At 47.9% G+C, this 23,721-nt stretch overlaps 1 protein-coding gene across 1 annotated transcript; it reads left to right on the top strand.

The window, feature by feature from the left end:
* Window positions 1-260: 260 nt before the first annotated feature.
* Window positions 261-21,878, top strand: NEU1 (neuraminidase 1). Its single transcript, XM_035107147.3, has 6 exons — window positions 261-541; window positions 12,143-12,335; window positions 13,731-13,993; window positions 15,499-15,684; window positions 16,755-16,974; window positions 21,173-21,878. Exons 1-6 carry the CDS (start codon window positions 416-418, stop codon window positions 21,391-21,393), a joined length of 1,209 nt encoding a protein of 402 aa, XP_034963038.1. The 5' UTR covers window positions 261-415; the 3' UTR covers window positions 21,394-21,878.
* The last annotated feature ends 1,843 nt before the right edge of the window (window positions 21,879-23,721 follow it).

Raw genomic sequence — 23,721 nt, 5'->3', positions numbered from 1 at the left:
ACATGCATTTTGGACATTTCGGTTTCTCGATCCTCTCCCCGACCGCCTCGTTTGAGCTCGCTTCCTCTCGTTTTAGTCCTGTCCCTTTAAGAAGCCGACAAGTGGGCGGAGCTAGAATCCCTATGTATTTTTTTTAATAAAGATGTTTGTTTGTTTTACAAAGTAGAATGGGCGTCTCTAACCTTGGTTCCCTCCCTATCTCTACGGTATTTAAGGTCATTGCATGGTCACGTGCTGCCTTTGAAGCCGGCCTTCCTCGTTCCTTTCTCCAAAGCCAGCCAATCAGAGGCCCGCTAGCGGCCCGGGAGTTCCCTCGGGTTGCTACAGTTTAAACCCAACATTCGGTGCCCGCGGCGCGCTTAAAGGGGAAGCTGCCCTGGTGGATGCGGAAGAGGGGATCCTGACGGCCGAAGCGATGGGTGCCAGACGTGATCCCAGGAGGGGATTCTATCCTTGGACCAGGCTGGGCCTCTGCCTACGGCCGGTGCTGTTTCTAGGCCTCTGCTGCTGGCAAACGCGCGGGGTGGCCACCCCTGATCAGGTACGATTGGAAATGTCCCGGGGGGGTCTATGTGTTGGCCGTGACATGCCCTCCCCCCAATCTGCTCCCCAACCTCACAAAACTGGAAGACAAGTCGTTGGGCACTCAGACCCACTGAACCCAACCGGTCCGGTCACGTATTGTGCCTCTCTCCTTTCCCCCGGCATAGCTGCCAAGTTATCCCTTATTTTAAGGGATTTTCCCTTATGCTGAATAGGCTTCCTCGCGAGAAAAGGGAAAACTTGGCAGCTATGTCCCCCGGTCAGGACCGGATGGAAAGCTTTGGAGGCCCTAAACACTTAAAAAAATAGATTATGGTGTGTCTCCACCCTATATGTAAGTAAAAAAACAAACAAAAGAAAAACGGTACTAGAAACGGGGAAGGGTGTGTGTGGAGTATAAGGAAGTTCTGATTTCCCACCCTCCTGTCATGTTGACCTACTTCAATGCCTTTTCTGAAATATCAAGTGTCAAATTATTTCCAAAAGAAATATTTTGTTTGCTTTTTGTGCATGCCCCTGCTTTGCTTGTGCCCTAAGCACATGCTTATTCCGTCTTTTGGGTAGTGGTGGTGGTTGTTAAATATTTTTATACCCTGCCTTTTCCCTGATGGAGACTCAAGATGACTTACAGATAAAATAAGAACAGCTAAAATAATAAAGGGGGGCAATACTTTATAACAATTAATAGATTTAAAAATGTGTGTGTGCACATATTAGTTTTCTGTGGTGGTTCCCCATTTTTGGAATGCTTTTCCCAAGGAGGCTCACCTTTATTACATATATTGAGGTGCCAGGCAAAAACATTCCTGTAAAACCAGGCCTTTGGCTAATTAAACAATCTATGGCCTTTTTGTTTTGTTGGTTGGTTGTTACTATGTTCTGCATTTTTGAGTTTTTATATTGTAAACGGCCCAGTGATTCTTGAATGTGATCTATTGCGTTGAGATTCTCAATGCAATATTCTGTTGCATGGGGTTGGACTAAATGACCCGCGGGGGTCCCTTCCAGCTCTCCAATTCTATGATTATTAAAAACATTCAGACAATCAGAAGAAAAACAGCACTGCAGCCGCCCCCCCATTAATAGTAGTCAGTAATCCAGCGCTTTCCCCCTGCATATAGCCAGTTAAGGTGAAAGCAACGGCCGAGAGTGTAATGGCATCTCTGTGTCCCTCCATATTGTTGGACTTACAGCTCTAGTTGTCCTTGATCATGGGCCATGCTGGTCATAGTTTGAGTACAGCAATATCCAAAGGGCCACAGATCCCCCACCCTTGAATCAAGACATTTGATGGTGCCAGATACTATCTATTTTTGTTTCTGCATTTATAAACCGTGTTTTCTACCCGGAGCAAAGAAGCATACACGGTTCTTCTCCCGCCTCCCCTCTCCCAAGTTTATCCTCACACAACGTTCCTGCAAAGTAGGCTAGGCTGAGAGAGAGTGACAGCACAAGGTTATCCAGGGAGCTTTTTGGTGGAGTGAGGAATTGAGCCTGGATCTCTCCTGTCTTGACTGGCCAGAGTCTACTACAACTACTATTAATAATAAAAAAATATTATTTATACCCTGCCTATCTGGCTGGGTCCAGCCACTCAGGGCGGCTTCCAACAGAATATTAAAATACAATAATCTATTAAACATTAAAAGCTTCCCTAAACAGGGCTGCCTTCAGATGTCTTCTAAAAGTCTGGTAGTTGTTTTTCGCTTTGACATCCGGTGGGAGGGTGTTCCACAGGGCGGGTGCCACTACCGAAAAGACCCTCTGCCTGGTTCCCTGTAACTTGGCTTCTCACAGCGAGGGAACCACCAGAAGGCCCTCAGAGCTGGACCTCAGTGTCCGGGCAGAACAATGGGGGTGGAGTCGCTCCTTCAGGTATACTGGACCGAGGCCGTTTCACTTCATCAGATGTTTACCCTTAATATATACTCGTTACCCTGGCTGCAGAAAAAAGGGTGCTGTGTTGTTGCTTGAAGTTAGATGCCCCCCCAAATTGAATTCAGTGGTACCATTTTGCAATATTGTCCCATTCACCCTGCTTGTGTCCTCTCTTAACATTGATGTTTGCTTTGAGCATCTTGTCTTTCAATAGCCTGCGGCTGAAACCAATTCCTGATTCTTTAGGTGGAGAAATCATAGAATCATAGAATCGTAGAGTTGGAAGAGACCACAAGGGCCAGCCATCCAGTCCAACCCCCTGCCGAGCAGGAAACACCATCAAAGCATTCTTGACATATGCCTGTCAAGCCTCTGCTTAAAGACCTCCAAAGAAGGAGACTCCACCACACTCCTTGGTAGCAAATTCCACTGCCGAACAGCTCTTACTGTCAGGAAGTTCTTCCTAATGTTTAGGTGGAATTAACAGAGATTAACAGTTCTGGGATCTGTTTCACTATCCCATCAGATTTGCCCTTTCACCTCAGTGTCAGGTGATGGTGGTATTCTCTGCTCTTGAAATCTTAAAGCTTGTTTGCTGTGTTAGTGCCAAGCCAGCTCCTTTGGCTCTTTAGCTAGCGGCATCATGAACCTGCAGGAAATGGCCTTCCCTGCTCTCCAGAATCATGTTTGCTGTTCTACCGGTTTCCAGGGTGCACTCTTGAGTATCTGTAAGGTTTTAATGTATTTTTAATCTCTTGTTGGAAGCTGCCCAGAGTGGCTGGGGGAAACCCAGCCAGATGGGCGGGGTACAAATAATAAATTATTATTATTATTATTATTATTATTATTTATTTCTGGTGGAAAGTTCTCAGGAGAAAGCAGCGGGCGGTTTCTCCCTGGTTGTACCTCTTGGCAATGTGGCCATCTGCTTGCCCTCCTCCTCGATTTGTCTACATATCTGCCCTTCCTTCCTATGTTTTGTGGGAAGGAAATGTCGAGCTGACCCCAGCCTTGGCTGCATTGTTCCCTAGGTACGCAGGCAGTCTTCTGAAGTGCCAAGCAGATGTGAGAGCAGTGCCACGTAGCTGTTCCCAGTTACTGCAACTTTTAAACAAGCTGCGGCTTAGCAATGAGACTGGGGTGGGCAGCTTTCCAAAATTGAAAAATTATACAAAAAGCACACCATCGCTGCAGGCCTTGTCGTTCCTCTTCCCCTGCTTTCCAGGCAACAAATAGGAGATGAGCCTGCAACAAAATGTTGCAGTACAGTGGTACCTCGGGTTACAGACACTTAAGGTTACAAATGCTTCAGGTTGCAGACTCTGCTAACCCGGAAATAGTACCTCGGGTTAAGAACTTTACCTCAGGGTGAGAACAGAAATCGTGTGCCAGCGGCACAGCAGCAGCGGGAGGCCCCATTAGCTAAAGTGGTACCTCAGGTTAAGAACAGGTTCAGGTTAAGAACAGACCTCCGGAACGAATTAAGTTCTTAACCGGAGGTAAAGGTAAAGGGACCCCTGACCATTAGGTCCAGTAGTGACCGACTCTGGGGTTGCGCGCTCATCTCGCATTATTGGCCGAGGGAGCCGGCGTATAGCTTCCAGGTCATGTGACCAGCATGACAAAGCCGCTTCTGGCAAATCAGAGCAGCACATGGAAACGCCGTTTACCTTCCCGCTGTAGCGGTTCCTATTTATCTACTTGCATTTTGACGTGCTTTTGAACTGCTAGGTTGGCAGGAGCTGGGACCGAGGAACGGGAGCTCACCCCGTCACAGGGATTCGAACCGCCAACCTTCTGATCAGCAAGCCCTAGGCTCAGTGATTTAACCACAGCGCCACCTGGGTCTTCTCTTCATGGTTCCACGTGCAACGGCCCTGTCTGCACTAGACACTCAAAGCAGTATCATACCACTTTAAACCGTCATGGCTTCCCTCAAAGAATTCTGGGAAGTGTAGTTTGTTAAGAGTGCTAGGAGTTGATAGGAGAACCCCTGTTCTACTCTAAGAGCTGCAATGCCCAGAGTGGTTTTAACCAAGCCTGCTGATACTTCCCTGTTTCACCATTTCGGCCACCTATGCACTGACACTCAGAAAAAGCCAAGGTTACAGGTAGGTAGCCGTGTTGGTCTGGATCGAAGTAAAATAAAAAAATTCCTTCAGTAGCACCTTAAAGACCAACTAAGTTTTTATTTTGGTATGAGCTTTCGTGTGCATGCACACTTCTTCAGATACAGTGAAATGGAAGTTTCCAGGCACTTATGTAGAGAAGGGGTGGGGAGGGGTGGGGATGGGGAGGGGGGATCACCCAGAAGGGTGGTGGAAATGGGTGATTGACTGACTGATAGCTGTTGATGACCGCAAACGACTGCAAATGGTTTTGCATGAAAAAGCAAGGGTTGAGATGGCTGAAGATCGCTTATCATGTATAATGAGATAAGAACCCGATATCTCTGTTCAAACCAGGTCCCTCCATGGTTTTGAGCTTGGTGATAAGTTGCAATTCAGCAACTTCTCTTTCCAGTCTATTTCTGAAATTCTTTTGTAGTAAGACAGCTACTTTGAGATCTTGTATAGAATGTCCTGGGAGATTGAAGTGTTCTCCTACTGGTTTTTCTGTCTTCTGGTTCCTGATGTCAGATTTATGTCCATTTATCCTTTGGCGTAGGGTTTGGCCTGTTTGTCCAATATAGAGAGCTGAAGGGCACTGTTGGCATTTGATGGCATACACAATGTTAGAGGATGAGCAATTAAATAGTCCTGAGATGGTATGTTGGATGTTGTTGGGGCCAGTAATGGTGTTGTCTGGGTGTATGTGGCAGCAAAGTTGGCATCTGGGTTTATTGCAGGCTCTGGTACCAGTGTCCATGTTAAGTCTGGTGGTTGTATTATTGTGGGTGAGGAGTTGTTTAAGATTGGGTGGCTGTCTGTAGGCAATGAAAGGTCTTCCTCCCAGAGCTTGAGAAAGGGAGCTGTCATTGTCCAGGAGAGGCTGTAGATCTCTGATGATGCGTTGTACTGTTTTAGCTTGGGAGCTGTATGTGATGACTAGTGGTGTTCTGTTATTTTCTTTTTTGGGTCTGTCTTGCAGCAGGTTCTCTCTAGGTATCTGTCTGGCTCTGTTGATCTGTTGTTTAACTTCATCAGGTGGATATTTTAGTTCTAAAAAGGTTTGCTGTAGATCTCTTAGGTGAGATTCTCTGTCTGTAGAGTTGGAACAGATGCGGTTGTAACGTAAGGCCTGGCTGTATACGATGGATTGTTTGGTATGTTTGGGATGGTAGCTAGAAGCATGTAGATATGTTTGTCGGTCAGTTGGTTTTCTGTATAAGGTGGTGTCTATACGTCCATCCTGTATTTTTATAGTAGTGTCCAAAAAATGTATTTCTTGCATAGATTGGTTCATTGTTAGGTTGATGGTGGGGTGAAAGTCATTGAATGTCTGGTGGAAGGTTTCCAGGGTCTGTTGTCCATGTGTCCAGATAATAAAAATATCGTCAATGTATCGCAGGTACAGGAGAGGTTTGAGTGGGTAGGAGTTAAGGAAACGTTGTTCTAAATCTGCCATGAAGATGTTGGCATACTGTGGGGCCATGCGGGTGCCCATGGCTGTGCCGCTGATCTGGAGGAACAGGTCATCACCAAATTTGAAGTGGTTGTGGGTAAGGACAAAGTGGCAGAGTTTGGTAGCAAAGTCCGCTGTGGTTTTATCTGAAATGGTGTTCCTTATGGCTTGTAAACCATCATTGTGTGGGATGTTGGTATATAGAGATTCCACATCCATAGTGGCTAGTATAGTATTGTTAGGAAGATTGTTCAAATATTGTATTTTCCTCAGAAAATCTGTGGTGTCACGTACGTAGCTGGGAGCACTGATAGCATATGGTTTCAGAACAGAGTCCATATAGCCGGAAACACCCACTGTAATGGTGCCAATACCTGAGATGATGGGGCGTCCTGGGTTTCCTGGTTTGTGTATTTTGGGTAGAAGATAGAAAGTTCCTGGCCGAGGTTCCGCTGGTGTGTTTGTGAGGATCTGTTCTTGGATGTGTAGGGGTAGCTCCTTAATAATCTTGTTCAGTTCTTTTTTGTATGCTTGTGTGGGGTCTGAGTCCAATTTCATGTAAAAGGCAGTATTGGAAAGTTGTCTGTGGGCCTCTTGGATGTAATCAGTTTTGTTCATGATGACGACAGCTCCACCCTTGTCTGCCTCTTTAATTATAATGTCTGGGTTGTTCCTGAGATTTTCTATGGCTCTCCTTTCAGCATGGTTTAGATTTTGTTGTAAGCGATGGTGTTTTCTGGTCACATCCGTTTGGATTCTGTGGCGGAAGCATTCGATGTACAGATCTAGTGTGGTATTGCGTCCATCAGGAGGGGTCCATGTGGAGTCCCTTTTTGTGTAACTTCTTTTCGGTGGTAGTTGGTGGTCAATGTTCTGTTCATTGATGCGTTTGGAGGGTGATGGTTGTTCCCCAGTAAGTTGAGAGGTGTTGTGTTGTGGGGATGTAGTTTGTTCTACTTTGTCTTGTTCTTGTGTGTGATGAAAATACTCCTTCAGGCGTAAACGGCGGAAAAATGCTTCCAGGTCCCCGCAGAACTGAATCATGTGTTGGGATTTGGCAGGGCAGAATGATAGTCCCCGTGAAAGGACGGATTCCTCAGCTGGGCTGAGTGTTTGCTGTGAAAGATTGACAATGTTGTTGATCTTGTTTTGATTGGTGGCCTGTAGGTTGGAAAGGTTGCAGAGTTTTTTATTTTTCTGGTTCTTCAGTAACTCCAGTTGAGAGTGGTAAATGGTTTGTTTTTCCTTGTGGAACTTCTGCCAGGCCGGGTGATTCCTGATGGAGTTCTCCAGTGCAGAGAGTTCCTCCTTTATTAACTTCTGTTTGGAATACAGAACGCTGATAAGATGTTTCAGCAGTTTCTTAGATAAAGTGTGGCATAGTTTTCTGGCATAAAGCCAGAAAAAGCCAAGTCGCTGTTGGCATAAAAGACAATGATGCTAACACTCTGCAAGTTTTCACAAATGGAAGTGGGGACAGGATATTTCGCAATACCTTAAGGAGTGGGGTGGGATAGTGTTGTGTTTGTTATTATGCAGGGTTTTTGTTTTTGCAGTTTTTATACCATAAACCGCCCTGTGATCCACAGATGAAGGGGCCGCATATGAATTTAATTGATTAATTAATTAATTAGCATAATGCACATCTAAGTTCCAGCGACTTTTGCATGAGAACGGTTTAACCGCATGCCCAGCTTGGCAGCCAAGCAGATCGTGATCACAGACAAGAATCTGGGCTGTGAAATCAAATCACTCTTTATGTGCCGCTTGCCTTATCAGGCTTCTGTAAAAGAAAGCTATTCAGCCAAGACATAAAAAGCATTGATGCATAACTTGTTTACTCCAGTTAGATTTAATGTGGCTTTTAAAAATTGGAATTTGTGTGTGCTATCATAAGGCAATAGGCGTGGGAATGGGGATAAATAACTTTTTTTAAAAAAAAACATATTGGAAGGCGAATTCTGTCCTTTGAAGAAGCATGGAAGCCCTACTGTCTTTTCTGGGGTGGTCAATACCTTTGTTGTAAACCTACAAAAACTTGGTCAGGATCCAGCCACAGTAAAGCATTTTGAAGCCTCGCTGATACTGAACGAGAAAATCTTAGCAGCAACCGCAGGATGCACATGTGCTGAGCGCTGGCTGTATTGTTAGGGACGTCTCATGGGAATATCTTATACAAACATATACCCTTATACAAAGAGTCAGACCATTGTTCCATCTAACTCAGCACTTCCTACACTGACTGGCAGCAGCTCTCCAGGGTTTCAGGCGGGGAGTCTGAGCCTGGATTGAACCCGAGACCTTCTGCATACGATCTCTACCCCGAAGCTACAGCTCTTCCCACCTAATGCTGCCCTTTCAGATTTCCCAGAAGGGCGATAAGAGGGCAGGGCTGCAAGGCGGCAATATTTCCACGCTTCAAAGGTCCAAAGGCAGTTCTGCACGTGCTGCAGAGGGAGGCGAAGAGCAGAGGGTCTCATCAGCCTGGGAAGGAGAACTCTGGCCCTAAACCTCCACTGCCTTGCGGGAGATCTTTAGGAGAAGAAAAGACTAAGGAGTAAACCTTACATAAATCCGGAACGGAGTCCCTAAGACGGTTGGATGGCGCTGGTGCCAAATGTCTTGCTCTGCTTTCCTTTGGACCACATCAGTGAGGACAAGAGGGGAGTCTTGTGGTCTGAGCAGCCCAGGGCCTCCATACTTGTGCCCAGGGAGATCCCTTTGGTACTGGGAATGCAGTGGTTTGACTTCACCCCCGGAGGCACACTCCATTGTCTCTTGAGACAGGTGAATGCCCTCGCTCCCTGTTCCTCCATTGAGAAGCATGTCAGGGGAACAGGCTTATCAAGAACTCTCTTCCCTGACATTGAACCTGACACATTCCAGGTTTAGGCAGGGAGGAGGCCGATTTAGTCAAAGGACACACACAGAGAGAGAGAGAGAGAGAGAGAGAGAGAGTCATGCGCTCATTTGGAGCATGACCATCGAGGCAGGACGCAGAGCGCTCGCCTCCTAGCTTCACTGCCAATGAGTCATTGGCACCTCTGATCACATGCCTGGCAGAAAACAGCAATTGTGGGACCGGAAAATAGCAGGGAAACGGCACAGGATGTGTAAGAAGGCGTGGAGAGCTTCACATTTGCTAGCACACTGTGCCCTGAGTTAGCACATTGTGCAACCCCCATCGTTCTGCCCGGACACTGAGCTCCAAACCCAAGGGCCTTCTGCCGGTTCCCTCGCTGCGAGAAGCCAAGTTACAGGGAACCAGGCAGAGGGCCTTCTCGGTAGTGGCACACGCCCTGTGGAACGCCCTCCCACCAGATGTCAAGGAGAAAAACAACTACCAGACTTTTAGGGGAGACATTTGAAGGCAGCCCTGTTTAGGGAAGCTTTTAATGTTTAATAGATTATTGTATTTTAAAGTTCTGTTGGAAGCCGCCCAGAGTGGCTGGGGAAACCCAGCCAGATAGGCGGGGTATTATTATTATTATTATTATTATTATTATTATTATTATTATTATTATTATTAACTAAAGCAAGAGGTGCTTTGCTCTACATTTTAAAATGTGTGTTGACGTTAGTGCCGTCCTGCCCCATGCTTGGTTTATGATCGTTGGAAGGTACCCTGAGCATCATCTAGTCCAGGCATCCCCAAACTGCAGCCCTCCAGATGTTTTGGCCTATAATTCCCATGATCCCTAGCTAACCGGACCAGTGGTCGGGGAAGATGGGAATTGTAGTCCAAAAGATCTGGAGGACCGAAATTTGGGGATGCCTGATCTAGTCCAGCCCCCTGCGATGCAGGAATATGCAGCTGTCCCTTGCAGGGCTCAAACCTGCAACCTTGGCGTTATCACCCTGCCCTAACCAGCTCAATGTGATTTTACGCTGTGAAGCACCCTGGGATCTGCAGAGGAAGGGTGGTTTGCGAATTTAACTAATAATACCAATATATATTCACAGGCATGCCTCTGGCAGTGGACGTATAACACAACTGTTAGGGTTAGGAGACTGGTTTAAAGCCATTTCCTCTTTTATAATTTTTATTAAATTTTCTGTTTTACAATTTAAAACACTCACTTTACATCCTTAAGATATCAATGACTTCCCTTCTTCTCTTTCCATGGTTCATTTTGCATACCATAAATCCCTGCATATTTTACAAAAACTCTACCAATCGGTTTTCCATTATTGCATCCATCAAAACTTGTTCACACTGTTGAATTTATCTTAACGCTGCCAGCGTTTTCAGCTGTACACAATTATTTCCCATATATTCAATAAACGTTTTCCAATCTTTTTTAAACATATGTTCTTCCTGTTCTCTTATTCTATATGTTAAGTCTGTGAGTTGTGTATATACTCTCAGTTTAAGTGGCCATTCTTCTTTGGTTGGGACCTCGCTCTTTTTCCATTTTGGGGCTAACAAAACACAGGCCACAGTAGTAGCATACATAAATAACCTTTTTCATCACATGGGAATTTCTATCTGAATTATCCACAACAGAAAGGACTCTGTTTTTTTTTTTTTGGCAAAGTACTTTTAAACATTTTCTTCAATTCATTATGGATCATTTCCCAATACTTTTACAAGTCCACCACATATGAGTTAACGTTCCCTCCACCTCTTTGCATCTCCAGCACTTACCTGATTCAGTCTTATACAGGCATCCCCAAGCTTCGGCCCTCCAGATGTTTTGGACTACAATTCCCATCATCCCTGACCACTGGTCCTGTTAGCTAGGGATCATGGGAGTTGTAGGCCAAAACATCTGGAGGGCCGCAGTTTGGGGATGCCTGGTCTTATACATCTTAAAAGCCTACTCAAAGTTAAATACCACCTGTGACTCATTTTCAGGTAGCTCCCCTTCAAAGAATAACATGCTGCAAACTTCAAGTCACTTTCCCAGAGTTTTCCCCAGAGGTTAAAATCTATACTGTGACTCTTGAGAGTCCCATGGACTGCAAGAAGATCAAACCTCTCCATTCTGAAGGAAATCAGCCCTGAGTGCTCACTGGAAGGACAGATCGTGAAGTTGAGGCTCCAATACTTTGGCCACCTCCTGAGAAGAGAGGACTCCGTGGAAAGGACCCTGATGTTGGGAAATATTGAGGGCACAAAGAGAAGGGGACAACAGAGGACGAGATGGTTGGACAGTGTTCTTGAAGCTACGGACATGAGTTTGACCAAACTGCGGGAGGCAGTCAGTGCAAGACAGGAGTGCCTGGCGTGCTCTGGTTCATGGGGTCACAAAGAGTCGGACACGACTAAACAGCTAAACAACAACAACATATCTATTGCCCGGTGTGTTCTTGAGGCCTTAACAAGCTCGTCTTTTGTTTCCCAATCTAATAGCAAATTACAGTGATGCCTCGCAAGACGAAATTAATTCGTTCCACGAGTCGTTTTGTATTGCGAAAATTTCGTCTTGCGATTTTCCAATTTAAACAAATCAAAGCAACAACAAAAATGCAAAAAAAACCGTCTTGCAAAGCACGGCCATAGAAAAATTCGTCTTGCGAGTCAACAAAAAGATCACAAAACGCTTTCGTCTTGCGAGTTTTTCGTTGCACAAAGCATTCGTCTTGCGAGGTACCACTGTATACATTTTGGAAAATAGTTTCTCTTTGGTTTTAAGGTTTAAAGGCATTTCCCTGCCTCCCACCACATCCTAGCAACCCGGGGCGAGGCATTGGACCATTTCAGGAAGGGCCGTCTTAAGCACCTTTGGCGCCGTGGTGCGACAGATCCCTCCGCCGCCCCGTTTTCCAGCGCGACGGGCGGGTGTTTGGGCGCAGCGCGGTCGCCGAGAGCACTGCTGCACGGCGGGCGGGCTTGCTGCGCGGCGGAGCGGCGGAGCGGCCGGTGGACGGGCAGGCGCGGCTGCGTGGCGCCCCCCCCTGGTGGGCCGGCGCCCTGCGCCACCCAGCCTAGTCAAAGAGCTGGTCCTGATTTCAGGGTTGAATTGTTTCTTGGCCATTGCCCCCCCCCCCGCCCCCCATTCTTGCTTTGATTGGGCTAAGCTTACAGGGGTCAAAACCTGCGCCGCGCACCGAGCCCTCGCTTTGGCCAATGGCTGTGTTGTGTGTTCCTGCGGGGGATGTTTGAAAAACCCGTTCTCCCTCGAAAGTCCCTTCTGGTTTTGTCTCTCGGCAGGTGAAGCCCCTGATCACGATGGAACAGTTGCTGTGGGTGAGCGGCAGCGTCATTGGGGAGGTGAACACCTTCAGAGTCCCCCTCATCGCGGCGACGCCACAGGGCACCCTTTTGGCCTTCTCCGAAGCCAGGAAGCACTCTGCCTCCGACATTGGGGCTAAGTTTATAGCCCTCCGCAGGTCGCTGGACAAAGGTTTGAGGGGAGAATGGAAGGGGAGCAAGGCCTGTGGGGAGGGGGTTGGAAGAAAAGGGTGTTCACAGACCCCTGAGGAGCAGAAAGTAAAGGTAAAGGGACCCCTGACTATTAGGTCCAGTCACAGACGACTCTGGGGTTGCGACACTCATCTTGCTTTACTGGCCAAGTGAGCCGGCGTACAGCTTCCGGGTCATGTGGCCAGCATCACTAAGCCGCTTCTGGCAAACCAGAGCAGCGCACGGAAACACTGTTTACCTTCCCACTGTAGCGGTACCTATTTATCTACTTGCACTTTGACGTGCTTTCAAACTGCTAGGTGGGCAGGAGCAGGGACAGAGCAACGGGAGCTCACCGTCATGGGGATTCGAACCGCTGACCTTCTGATCGGCAAGCCCTAGACTCTGTGGTTTAGACCACAGTGCCCCCCACGTCCCTTGTGCTGAAGCACAATTTCAGGGGAGGACGAAGGTGGGCTCCTTGTTTATTTGTGTGTGTCTTAAGGGAAGCCACCTGCTTTTAAACTTTTTTTAATTTGCTGCATTTATATCCCGCTTTTTTCCTCCAAAAACAGCATAACTGGTGCTTCCCTCCTCTATTAATCTTTATTATTATTATTATTTATTACAGTGGACCCTTGTGTTATGTTACCTTCGGGTAACGTAACTTTCGGGTTGCGAATGTGGCAAACCCAGAAGTGTATACTTCCGGGTTTTGCCACACGTGCATGCGCAGAAACACTCTGCGTGATTCGCACATGCGCAGAAGCGCTGTATCACGCCATGCATGTGCAGAAGCGGCACCTCATGTTGCGGAATTTTCGGGGTGCATAAGGACCCCCGGAATGAATTAAGTTCATATCCGGAGGGTCCACTGTATTATTTTATTTATAGCCAAGGGGGGATTCGAACCCTGATCTCCCAGGTCCTCAGAGTCACAGCCTCTTAACCCACCTTACAGGGTCGTTGTAGGGATTAGTGGGGAGGGTGAACCATGTACTCCTTGGAGAAACAGATGGGATATGAATGCAACAAATAAGCTCTTCTGCTTAGCTGCTTAAGGAAGCCGGAGGGCCCAGCCAGATAGAGACATCAGTCGCCAACATGGCATCCAGAGATCTCCATGTAGTCACAATTGGGCCCACGCCGGTCGCAAAATGCGCTTGGCTAATTTCTAGCACCGCCGTGAAAGCTTATGCCAGTGTCTGCCAACCTGGCACCACTCAGGGGCTTTGGACTACAACTCCTACCAGCACCTGGCCTGCACGGAAACTTCTGGAAGGCGGCAAGTTAGCAAAGGCAGGCACACGCCTCACATGTGCCAGAGTCTTGTGCGGCGCCTCAGACGCGTTTCTCATAATAAAGAAATATAGCACTGCCGGCCTGTCTCTTCCAGGCGCCACCTGGACCCCGACTTCCTTCATAGTTGACGACGGTTCCCTGCAGGATGGCCTCAACCTTGGGGCGGTGGTGGTGGACTCTGAAAAGGACATTGTGTTCCTGGTTTATACGCTCTGCGCTCACTACAACAAATGCCCCACGGCCAGCACCATGATAATTCGCAGCCGCGACGACGGCATCACATGGAGCATCCCCCGGAACCTCTCTGAGGAGGTTGGCACAACCATGTTTGCCCCGGGACCAGGCTATGGCATCCAGGTAAGCGACCTTTAAAGGCCTCAACGGCCTCGGCCCAGTATACCTGAAGGAGCGTACCAACATTGTTCTGCCCGAACACTGAGGTCCAACTCTGAGGGCCTTCTGGCGGTGCCCTCTCTGTGAGAAGCTAAATTACAAGGAACCAGACAGAAGGCCTTCTCGGTAGTGGCACCCGCCCTGTGGAACACCCTCTCTCCAGATGTCAAGGAAATAAACATCTATCTGACTTTCAGAAGGCATCTAGGGAAGTTTTTAAGGTTCGATGTCTCACTGTGGTTTTTTTTTTTAAAAAAAAAATTAAAAATTGTCCAGTAGCTGTTAGAATATCGGGGTGTAAAGCCCTATATTCTTTCTCTAGCCTCTGGCTTCGGTAAAGAAGACAGCAAACAATCGTAGCTTTTAACTACGTTTATTAGGGAGCGATGGTTAAGTGCAGGCATCCCCAAACTTTGGCCCTCCAGATGTTTCGGACTACAATTCCCATCTTCCCCGACCACTGGTCCTGTTAGCTAAGGATCATGGGAGTTGTAGGCCAAAACATCTGGAGGGCCGCAGTTTGGGGATGCCTGGTTAAGTGTATTCACCATCACTCTCATTCAATCAGAAGTGAAAGTAGAAACAGAACAAAGAACATCACATGACAGGAGATCAAGTTACACTGTCTCCTGTGTGTGGGGAAGTTACAGCAGTCTTATAATGTAAACAATCAGTCACATGCAGTTTTTTTTCCTTACATAGGATTTATGCTAACAGTAGCACCTTGGAGACCAACTAAGTTTGTTCTGGGTATAAGCTTTCATGTGCGTGCACACTTCTTCAGATACACAGATACACTTCTTCAGATATTTTCATATTTTGCTGTAAGCTGTACAGAGTGGCTGGGGAAACCCAGTCAGGTGGGCAGCAAATAAATCATAATTATTATTAATAATGTGAACGACAGGTTTATGGGTAGTGTTTTGAGGGAGGGAGAGAAAGGGAGGGAGAAAGAAAGAAAGAGAAAGAAAGAAAGAAAGAAAGAAAGAAAGAAAGAAAGAAAGAGAAAGAAAGAAAGAAGTTAGTTTAGTTAGTTAGCTAATTTAATAACCATGGCTGTGTGTCTTCCATGATTCCACAGGTATGAAGTGTGCTTTATCCAACAGTTTAATTTAGCCTGTAAACCACGTTGAGATTTTCCTTTAAAAATTTATATATATATATACACTGGCACGGAGACAATTTAAATTAATTAAATAAATACTAAATGTTCAACTTTTGGAGAATCTCAACTTTCGTTTAACAAAAGCGCAAGTTCCTAGACCTCATTGCTGCTGGAGATATGCTCAACAGCCCATGGCAAGTTTGTGGCTACGTGTTGCCGCTTCCACTCTGCTCAGCGCTTCCGGTGGTAGCCAGGAAACAAGGCTCTAGAACCCTCATCCAGAGGGCTGTAGCAGTGTCGTGTGCATGCAAGGATAACGGCAGGGAAAGGGCCTAACTCCCACTCGGTCACCTCTGCCTTTCAGAAACGTTATGAGCCCAAGAAGGGGCGTTTGATCGTTTGTGGCCACGGGACGCTTTTGCGGGACGGGATCTCGTGCCTCCTCAGCGACGACCACGGCTTAAACTGGCAATACGGGCGGCAGCCGTTGCACGGGATCCCTTATGGCAAGGAGAAGCTGCTCAGCGACTTCAATCCCGACGAATGCCAGGTGGGTGTGATCCTGAGCTTGAGGGTTTGCTACAATGCTGCAAGCACCAGGGACGAAACAAGCAGCTAGTTGCTGCGTTGTTTGGAAGCCCTGGCTGCGGTAAGCAGAATCGTAGAACTGTAGAGTTGGAAGGGACCCCCAGAGTCATCTAGTCCAACCCCCTAGAAAAAAAGCCTTGAAGCGATTCACAACCATAATAAAAGTGTGTGGCATTTTTAAATGGAGCCAAACTCAGTCCTTCTGCACAAAAATCTGCTCCAAGTTACCCCCGATGCCCATTTAAGCTGTGTAATTTAGGGGAGCAAAATCATAGAATTGGAAGGGACCCAAGAGTCATCTAGTCCAACCCCCTGCAATGCAGGAATCTCAGCTAAAGCATCCAGGACAGATGGGCAGAAACCCGGCTTGTTCCATCTTCCATGTGACAGCCCTTGAGCTATCTGAAGATGGCTATCATAACCTCCTTTCAGGGTCCTCTTTCCAAAGCTGAACATACCCAGTTTTAGCATCTGTTTTTAAAATGTTTTTTTTTCCTTTATTGATTTTTTTACAGATTGCAGAAATAAAACATAGATGTAAATAAAATGACAGTTGTGATTATTTCAATACACTTAAATCCCTGATATATATATATTTTCCCCCTTATCCCTCCTTTTTCTACATATTGTTTAATGTAATTCACAAATAATTTCCAATTCTATTCCTTCCCTTCCTCTCCTATTCCTTTAATTTCATCATGCTTAATCGCCAAATTGTAATATGAAATCATTTCTGGCTGCCAATCTTCTTTGTTTGGTATTTTTTGGGTTTTCCAATTTTTTGCTACGAGCACACTGGCTGTTACGTTTTTAAAATGTCAAACAGTGCGAAGGAAGCGTTCCTAAGAATCTTCCCTGGAAATCTTTGGAATAAAGGGTGGTATGTAAAATGGCGTATAAATAAAGTAATTAATTAATAGGGGAGTGGAGCCATTGGAGCGGAGCCCTCAGAACAGAGCTAGGGAACGTCCTGGTTCCCCTTCAAAAATCTGCCCTTCTCTCACCTTCCCTCCCCAAATTACCTCCTTGCAGCCCTACGAGCTTCCGGACGGCTCCGTGGTGATAAATGCCAGGAACCAGAACTTCTACCACTGCAGTTGCCGCATTGTGGTTCGCAGCTACGATGCCTGTGACACCCTCCCGCTGGAGAACGTGAATTTTGACGACACCTTGGTAGACCCCGCTGTGGCTGCCGGAGCCCTGGTCAAATCCGGCCTCGTCTTCTTCAGCAACCCGGCCCATGAAAGGCAGCGTGAGTGAGGAGGAATCTGTGTGTGACAGGGAGAGAATGGGCTCCGTGTGGCTGGAAGAGGGGCGGCTTTCAGCAGACAACACGGCAGACCCGGTTCCTGGGTCGGGACAGATGTTTCCAGCCTCTGCTTACAAAACTGATGGTGCAACTAGGCCTCCCAGGTTGAGCCTCTTGGGCTTGCCGATCAGAAGGTTGGCGGTTCGAATCCCCACGACGGAGTGAGCTCCTGTTGCTCTGTCTCAGCTGCCAACCTACCGGTAGCAGTTCGAAAGCATGCCAGCGCAAGTAGATAAATAGGTACTGGTGCGGCAGGAAGGTAAACTGTGTTTCTGGTTTCCGTCACGGTGTCCTGTTGCGCCAGAAGCAGTTTATTCATGCTGGCTATGTGACCCGGAAAGCTGTCTGTGGACAAACGCCTGCTCCCTCGGCCTGAAGGTGGAGATGAGCGCCACAACCCCATAGTCGCCTTTGACTGGACTTAACCATCCTTTACTTTATAACCTTTACTTTATAACCGCTGCACTTCTAAATTGAAGAGTGCTCTTGGTTGTAAGGTGTTGCCAAAGAGAGAGGAAAGAATGCAAGGTTTGACAAAAGGCAAGAAAACAAATGCCACCGCAGCCCTTCCTTTTATTATTATTATTTCTTAAATTTGTATACCGCCCTTCATCCGTAGATCTCAGGGCGGTTCACAACATAAAATCACAATATAAAAAACACAAAATACATAACAAAAACAAAACCACTAACACCCCCCCCCCCGCCATCCCACAACACACTTAAAAGGGCACTGGATTTTTGCCATGCATTTTTTTAATCAAATCAAATTGCTGTGATTGTTTTTATTATCTGAAGAAGTGTGCATGCACACGAAAGCTCATACCAAAATAAAAACTTAGTTGGTCTTTAAGGTGCTACTGAAGGAATTTTTTTGTTTTTATTATAATTAGTGGATTTCCAATAATAATAATAATTTTATTATTTGTATGCCGCCCATTTGCCTCGGTTGCCCCAGCCACTCTGGGCAGCTCCCAACAGAATATTAAGAACACAATACAGTGGTGCCTCGCTAGACGAATGCCCTGCTAGACGGAAATTCCGCTTAACGAAAGGATTTTCTGATCAGAGGTTGCCTCGCTATACGACGAGGTTTTCTATGGCCACCGCTTTGTCGTGCGAAGCATGGCCATAAAAACCTCTGATCAGAAAATCAGGGCATTCATCTAGCGAAAGGGGAACCAGCTGTAGCAAGGGAAGAAGGCAAAGGAAGATCAGCTGAGAGGCGCTGACAGCGCCCCTGACAGCTGACAGCGCCTCTCAGCTGATCTTCCTTTGCCTTCTTTCCTTGCTGCAGCTGGTTCTCCTTTGTGTTCCGTTGGTCTCTGTCCCAGCAGAGACCAGCAGAACACAAAGAGGAACTAGCGGGGGAGAAGCGGAGGGGGGGAAGAGGAACGAAGGAAGGGAAAGCAGCCCTTTCTCTTCGTTCCTTCCTCTACCCCCACTGCCGACAGAAAGGACAAATCCCGGGGTTTGGACAAGCTGCAAGTGCTTCCCCGAACCCCGGGATCTGTGCAGGCTCAGCAGCAGGGGGAGAAGAATGATTTTGTTCCTCTCCCCCTGCCACCGACAGCTTCGTCTGATCCCCGCTGTGTCGGGCGGGGTGAGGGGAAAGCGGAGTCCGCTTCTCCCCCCCCCCCCCCCACCCAGCAGAGCCGGCATTAGGCGGCGAAGGCAAGCGGACGGGCTAGGTGTCCCCCACTTGCCTTTGCCGAGGAAGCCTAAGCGCAGGCGGGATGGGGGGGAAGCGGAGGATCTTTCCTCCGCTTTCCCTCCCCCATCCTGCCCAACACATCGGGGATCGTAGGGGGCTTCTCAAGCCCCCTACGATCCCCGCTGTGTGACAGGCAGGATGGGGGAGGGAAAGCGGAAGATCGGCGGGCGCTGCTTGGGGAAGGCAGACGGGCAGGTGGCAACAGCCCGTGGAAGCTCCGGGGCTGTTGCCATTTCCCTGCCTGCTTCCCCAAGCTGAAGCGCCCGGGGGACGGAGCCGAATTGCAGCGCGGGGGGGGGGGCTTTGCCGTTTACCTTCCCCGAGCTAAGGGGGAGGCAAACGGCAAAAAGCCCTCCTCCCCTTCTTCCCGCCACCGCCAAGCCAGTCCCTGAGTCAAATTGCGGTGTGGCGGGGGCTTTTCGCCGTTTGCCTCCCCCTCGCAACGCCGCAATTCGGCTCCGTCCCCCGGGCACTTCAGCTCGGGGAAGCAGGCAGGAAGATGGCAACAGCCTGGGAAGCTGCGGGCTGTTGCCGTCTCCCTTCCTGCTTACTCGAGCCGTAGCGCATCGGGGGACAGAGCCAAAGATCGGCGGGCGCTGTTTGCAGGGGTTGAGAAGCCCCGCAAGCAGCGCCCGCCGATCTTCGTGTGACAGGCGGGGCGGGGGAAAGGCGGAGGAACGATCCTCCACTTTCCCCCCACCCCCCGCCTGTCACACAACACAGATCTGAAGATCGGTGGGCGCTGTTTGCCAGGGTTGACAAGCCCCGGCAAGCAGCACCCGCTGATCTTCGTGTGACAGGCGGTGGGGAAGGCAGGCAGGCAAGAGAGCAAGCGCCTGCCTGCCTGCCTGCCTGCCTGCCTGCCTTCCCCGCCGCCAGTCCCCCGGAGCCCATAGGAACACATTGATTAAGTTTCAATGCATTCCTATGGGAAACCGGGACTCGCTAGACGAAAAATTCGTTACATGAATTGACCCGTGGAACAAATTAATTTCGTCTAGCGAGGCACCACTGTAAAAGCAAAGCCATTTCGCTACAATGGTATGTTTTGCGTGTTCAGTTAACCATTGTAGTGTAGTTGAATAGGTGCTATCATTCCAGTGCTGTCAGCGTGCACATGTTCCTTTGTTCCTTTAGTGTTTTACAAAGAGTTAGGTGCCTGTCTCCGAGGCACTTGAAATCTGGTACAAGGAGGAACATAATGAAGGGAAGGACAGGGGTGAGAAAATCTTACTGTAGCGCGGCCATAGGTTGGAATTCTTGTATTGTTTATACATTTTATGCCTTAGTATTGGCTGTGATTGTGGTTAAACAAAATGTGTGTTTTCCCATATAGCTTGGAGCAGGGTTTCCCAAACTCGGGTCTCCGGCTGCTGTTGCACTACAGCTCCCATCATCCCTAGCTATCAGGAATGATGGGTACTGTAGTCCAAAAGACAGCTGCAAACCCAGATTTGGGACACACTGGCTTGGAGAGCTCAAGCCTCCCACCTCATGGGAATAAGAGGTTGAGGTCCTGTTGTGTGAGGGGCAATAGCTGTCAAGTTTTCCCTTTTCTCGTGAGGAAGCCTATTCATCATAAGGGAATTTCCCTTTTAAAAAAAAGGGAGAACTTGACAGCTATGGTGAGGGGGTGTTTACTGGCTTGCTTTGCTTTTGTTTATTATATATTTTGCGTCTTCCTTTTGTATTTTCATGTTGCAAACTGCCCTGTGATCTCTGGACGAAGAGTGTTGCACAAATACAATGGATAAATAAGCAAAATAATGATAATAATGATAATTTATTATTTATACCCTGCCCATCTGGCTGGGTTTCCCCAGCCACTCTGGGCTGCTCCCAACAGAATATTTAAAACAATAAAAACTTCCCTAAGCAGGGCTGTCTTCGGGTGTTTTCTAAAAGTCAAGATACTTGTTTATTTCCTTGACATCTGATGGGAGGGCGTTCCACAGGGCGGGCGCCACCACCGAGAAGGCCCTCTCTCTGGTTCCCTGTAATCTCACTTTTCGAAGTGAGGGAACCGCCAGAAGACCCTGAAAGCTGGACCTCCATGTCCAAGCTGAACGATGGGGGTGGAGACGCTCCTTCAGGTACAGTGGTACCTCGGGTTACAAACGCTTCAGGTTACAGACGCTTCAGGTTACAGACTCCGCTAACCCAGAAATAGTACCTCAGGTTAAGAACTTTGCTTCAGGATGAGAACAGAAATCACACAGTAGCGGTGCAGCAGCAGCGGGAGGCCCCATTAGCTAAAGTGGTACCTCAGGTTAAGAACAGTTTCAGGTTAAGAACAGACACCCGGAACGAATTAAGTTCTTAACCAGAGGTACCACTGTATACAAAATCAGCCCGAGGCCTAGTTGAAGAGGAACTTTTTTGTCAGGTGAACACGACCTTACACTCTCTTTCTCCCCTCTGGCCTAGGGGTGAACATGACGCTGCGTTGGAGCTTCACCAATGGCTCTTCGTGGTGGAAGGAGCCCCTGCAGATCTGGAGCGGTGCCAGCGGCTACTCCTCGATGACGTCCCTGGACGGGGCTGCCCCGGAGGATGCTCACAGCCTCTTCATCATTTACGAGAAGGGGCGCTTCCAGTCCACTGAGAGCGTCTCCGTTGTCAAGATCAACATCAACGGGAAGCTCTGACCGCACTTTGGGGCCCTCGGCCGTCCCCTCTCCCCATGTGCCTTGTAGTCACACTTGAAGCTCTGCGACTGCTGGGTTAGGATAGAAGGGAATTCGTGGGGAGAAATCAGCAACGTTGGGTGGGAGGGCTCGGGGCCGTGATTTGAAGGGCATTTGGCAGAAAATACTCTCTACAAGCCTCCCTAGTGGGCAATGCAGGCCCAAGCCATTCCTTTCCCCCACAGTGACGTTGGGGCTGCCGTTCTACCTCAGAAAAACTCCTGATTTTAGATGCTGCTATTGAATTTCTGGACAGGTGGAGGTTGCGAAGGCGAGGGGGGTGGGGTGGGGAGGTTGGAGAGAGGAAGACTGATGACGACGAAAGTAGACTGATGAAGAAGCACGCGATTAATATACATTGGTTTGTTTTTTAAGTGGGGTCAACCGGAAGGAGGAAAGCCGGGACGTTTTGCGATGGATTAATAAATTAATTGATGCACCTTTCACCTATCGTCTCTGTCAAATTTTAAAAACTTATTTCTAGTAAGAAGGAGCACCCAAGAACTGGATGTAAACAGCCAGGCAGATACCCCTGGAAAGTTCACAAGCTGGCCACTTCCTGTCGTTGATCCCCGGCATCCATAACTTGAAACCTGGGGCTCCCATTTATCCATAGGAACATAAAGTGGTACCTTGGTTTACAACGGACATCCCCAAACTTCGGCTTCCAGATGTTTTGGACTACAATTCCCATTTCCCCCGACCACTGGTCCTGTTAGCTAGGGATCATGGGAGTTGTAGGCTAAAACACCTGGAGGGCCGCAGTTTGGGGATGCCTGGTTTACAACCATAATCCGTTCCGGAGGTCTGGTTGTAAACCAAAACAGGTTGTAACCCAAGTCGCGCTTTCGCCAATGGGGTCTCCCCCCCCCCAAAAAAGGGTTGTAATCCCAAAAAATGGGTTGTAATCCAAATAAAGGGAGAGGGACATGCACTTCCGGGTTTGACGTGGTTGCAATCCATGGGTTCCCAAACTAAGGCACGGGGGCCGGATGCGGCCCAATCGACTTCTAAATCTGGCCTGTGGATGGTCTGGGAATCAGCATGTTTTTACATGAATAGAATGTGTCCTTTTATTTAAAATGCATCTCTGGATTATTTGTGGGGCCTGCCTGGTGTTTTTTACATGAGTAGAATGTGTCCTTTTATTTAAAATGCATCTCTGTGTTATTTGTGGGGCATAGGAATTCGTTCATATTTTCCCCCAAAATATAGTCCGGCCCCCCACAAGGTCTGAGGGACAGTGGACCGACCCCCTGCTGAAAAAGTTTGCTGACCCCTCCAAAACAGTTGCAAACCAAGGTTGTTGTTTAGTCGTTTAGTCGTGTCCGACTCTTCATGACCCCATGGACCATAGCATGCCAGGCACTCCTGTCTTCTACTGCCTCCCGCAGTTTGGTCACACTCATGTTCGTAGCTTCAAGAACACTGTCCAACCATCTCGTCCTCTGTCATCCCCTTCTCCTAGTGCCCTCAATCTTTCCCAACATCAGGGTCTTTTCCAGGGAGTCTTCTCTTCTCATGAGGTGGCCAAAGTATTGGAGCCTCAGCTTCACGATCTGTCCTTCCAGTGAGCACTCAGGGCTGATTTCCTTCAGAATGGATAGGTTTGATCTTCTTGCAGTCCATGGGACTCTCAAGAGTCTCCTCCAGCACCATAATTCAAAAGCATCAATTATTCGGCGATCAGCCTTCTTTATGGTCCAGCTCTCACTTCCATACATCACTACTGGGAAAACCATAGCTTTAACTATACGAACCTTTGTCGGCAAGGTGATGTCTCTGCTTTTTAAGATGCTGTCTAGGTTTGTCATTGCTTTTCTCCCAAGAAGCAGGCGTCTTTTAATTTCGTGACTGCTGTCACCATCTGCAATGATCAAGGAGCCCAAGAAAGTAAAATCTCTCACTGCCTCCATTTCTTCCCCTTCTATTTGCCAGGTGGTGATGGGACCAGTGGCCATGATCTTAGTTTTTTTTGATGTTGAGCTTCAGACCATATTTTGCGCCAAGGTACCACTGTATAATAAAACAGAGTAATCAATCTGTTCTGTTATAAAGTGCCTCTGACCATGGAACCTCGTGGTGTTTGGCCACAGAGAGACCGATAGATACATTTATCGAGTCTAATCCCTTTACAAAATCTATCTAAGCTACATTGTCAGGATCAAACCAGCATGAAGTAGCACGTGGTGTTATTTTACTGATGATGTCAATTACAGAGCCTCAGTACAGCAGGCTGGCTCTCCTCACTATCCCTTGAAGCAGATAAATGTGTAACCTTGCCTACAG

The sequence above is a fragment of the Zootoca vivipara genome, chromosome 2 (assembly GCF_965207765.1).
Source record: "Zootoca vivipara chromosome 2, rZooViv2.hap1.1, whole genome shotgun sequence".
Classification (NCBI taxonomy): domain Eukaryota; kingdom Metazoa; phylum Chordata; class Lepidosauria; order Squamata; family Lacertidae; genus Zootoca; species Zootoca vivipara.
This window is presented reverse-complemented; position numbering and strand designations above follow the sequence as displayed.

Excerpts from the sequence above, each read along its gene's own strand:
- NEU1 (XM_035107147.3), top strand. The coding sequence starts at position 416 with ATGGGTGCCAGACGTGATCCCAGGAGGGGATTCTATCCTTGGACCAGG. Across the intron at positions 13,994-15,498 it reads GACCAGGCTATGGCATCCAG|AAACGTTATGAGCCCAAGAA; the intron begins GTAAGCGACCTT and ends TCTGCCTTTCAG. Across the intron at positions 15,685-16,754 it reads TCAATCCCGACGAATGCCAG|CCCTACGAGCTTCCGGACGG; the intron begins GTGGGTGTGATC and ends ACCTCCTTGCAG.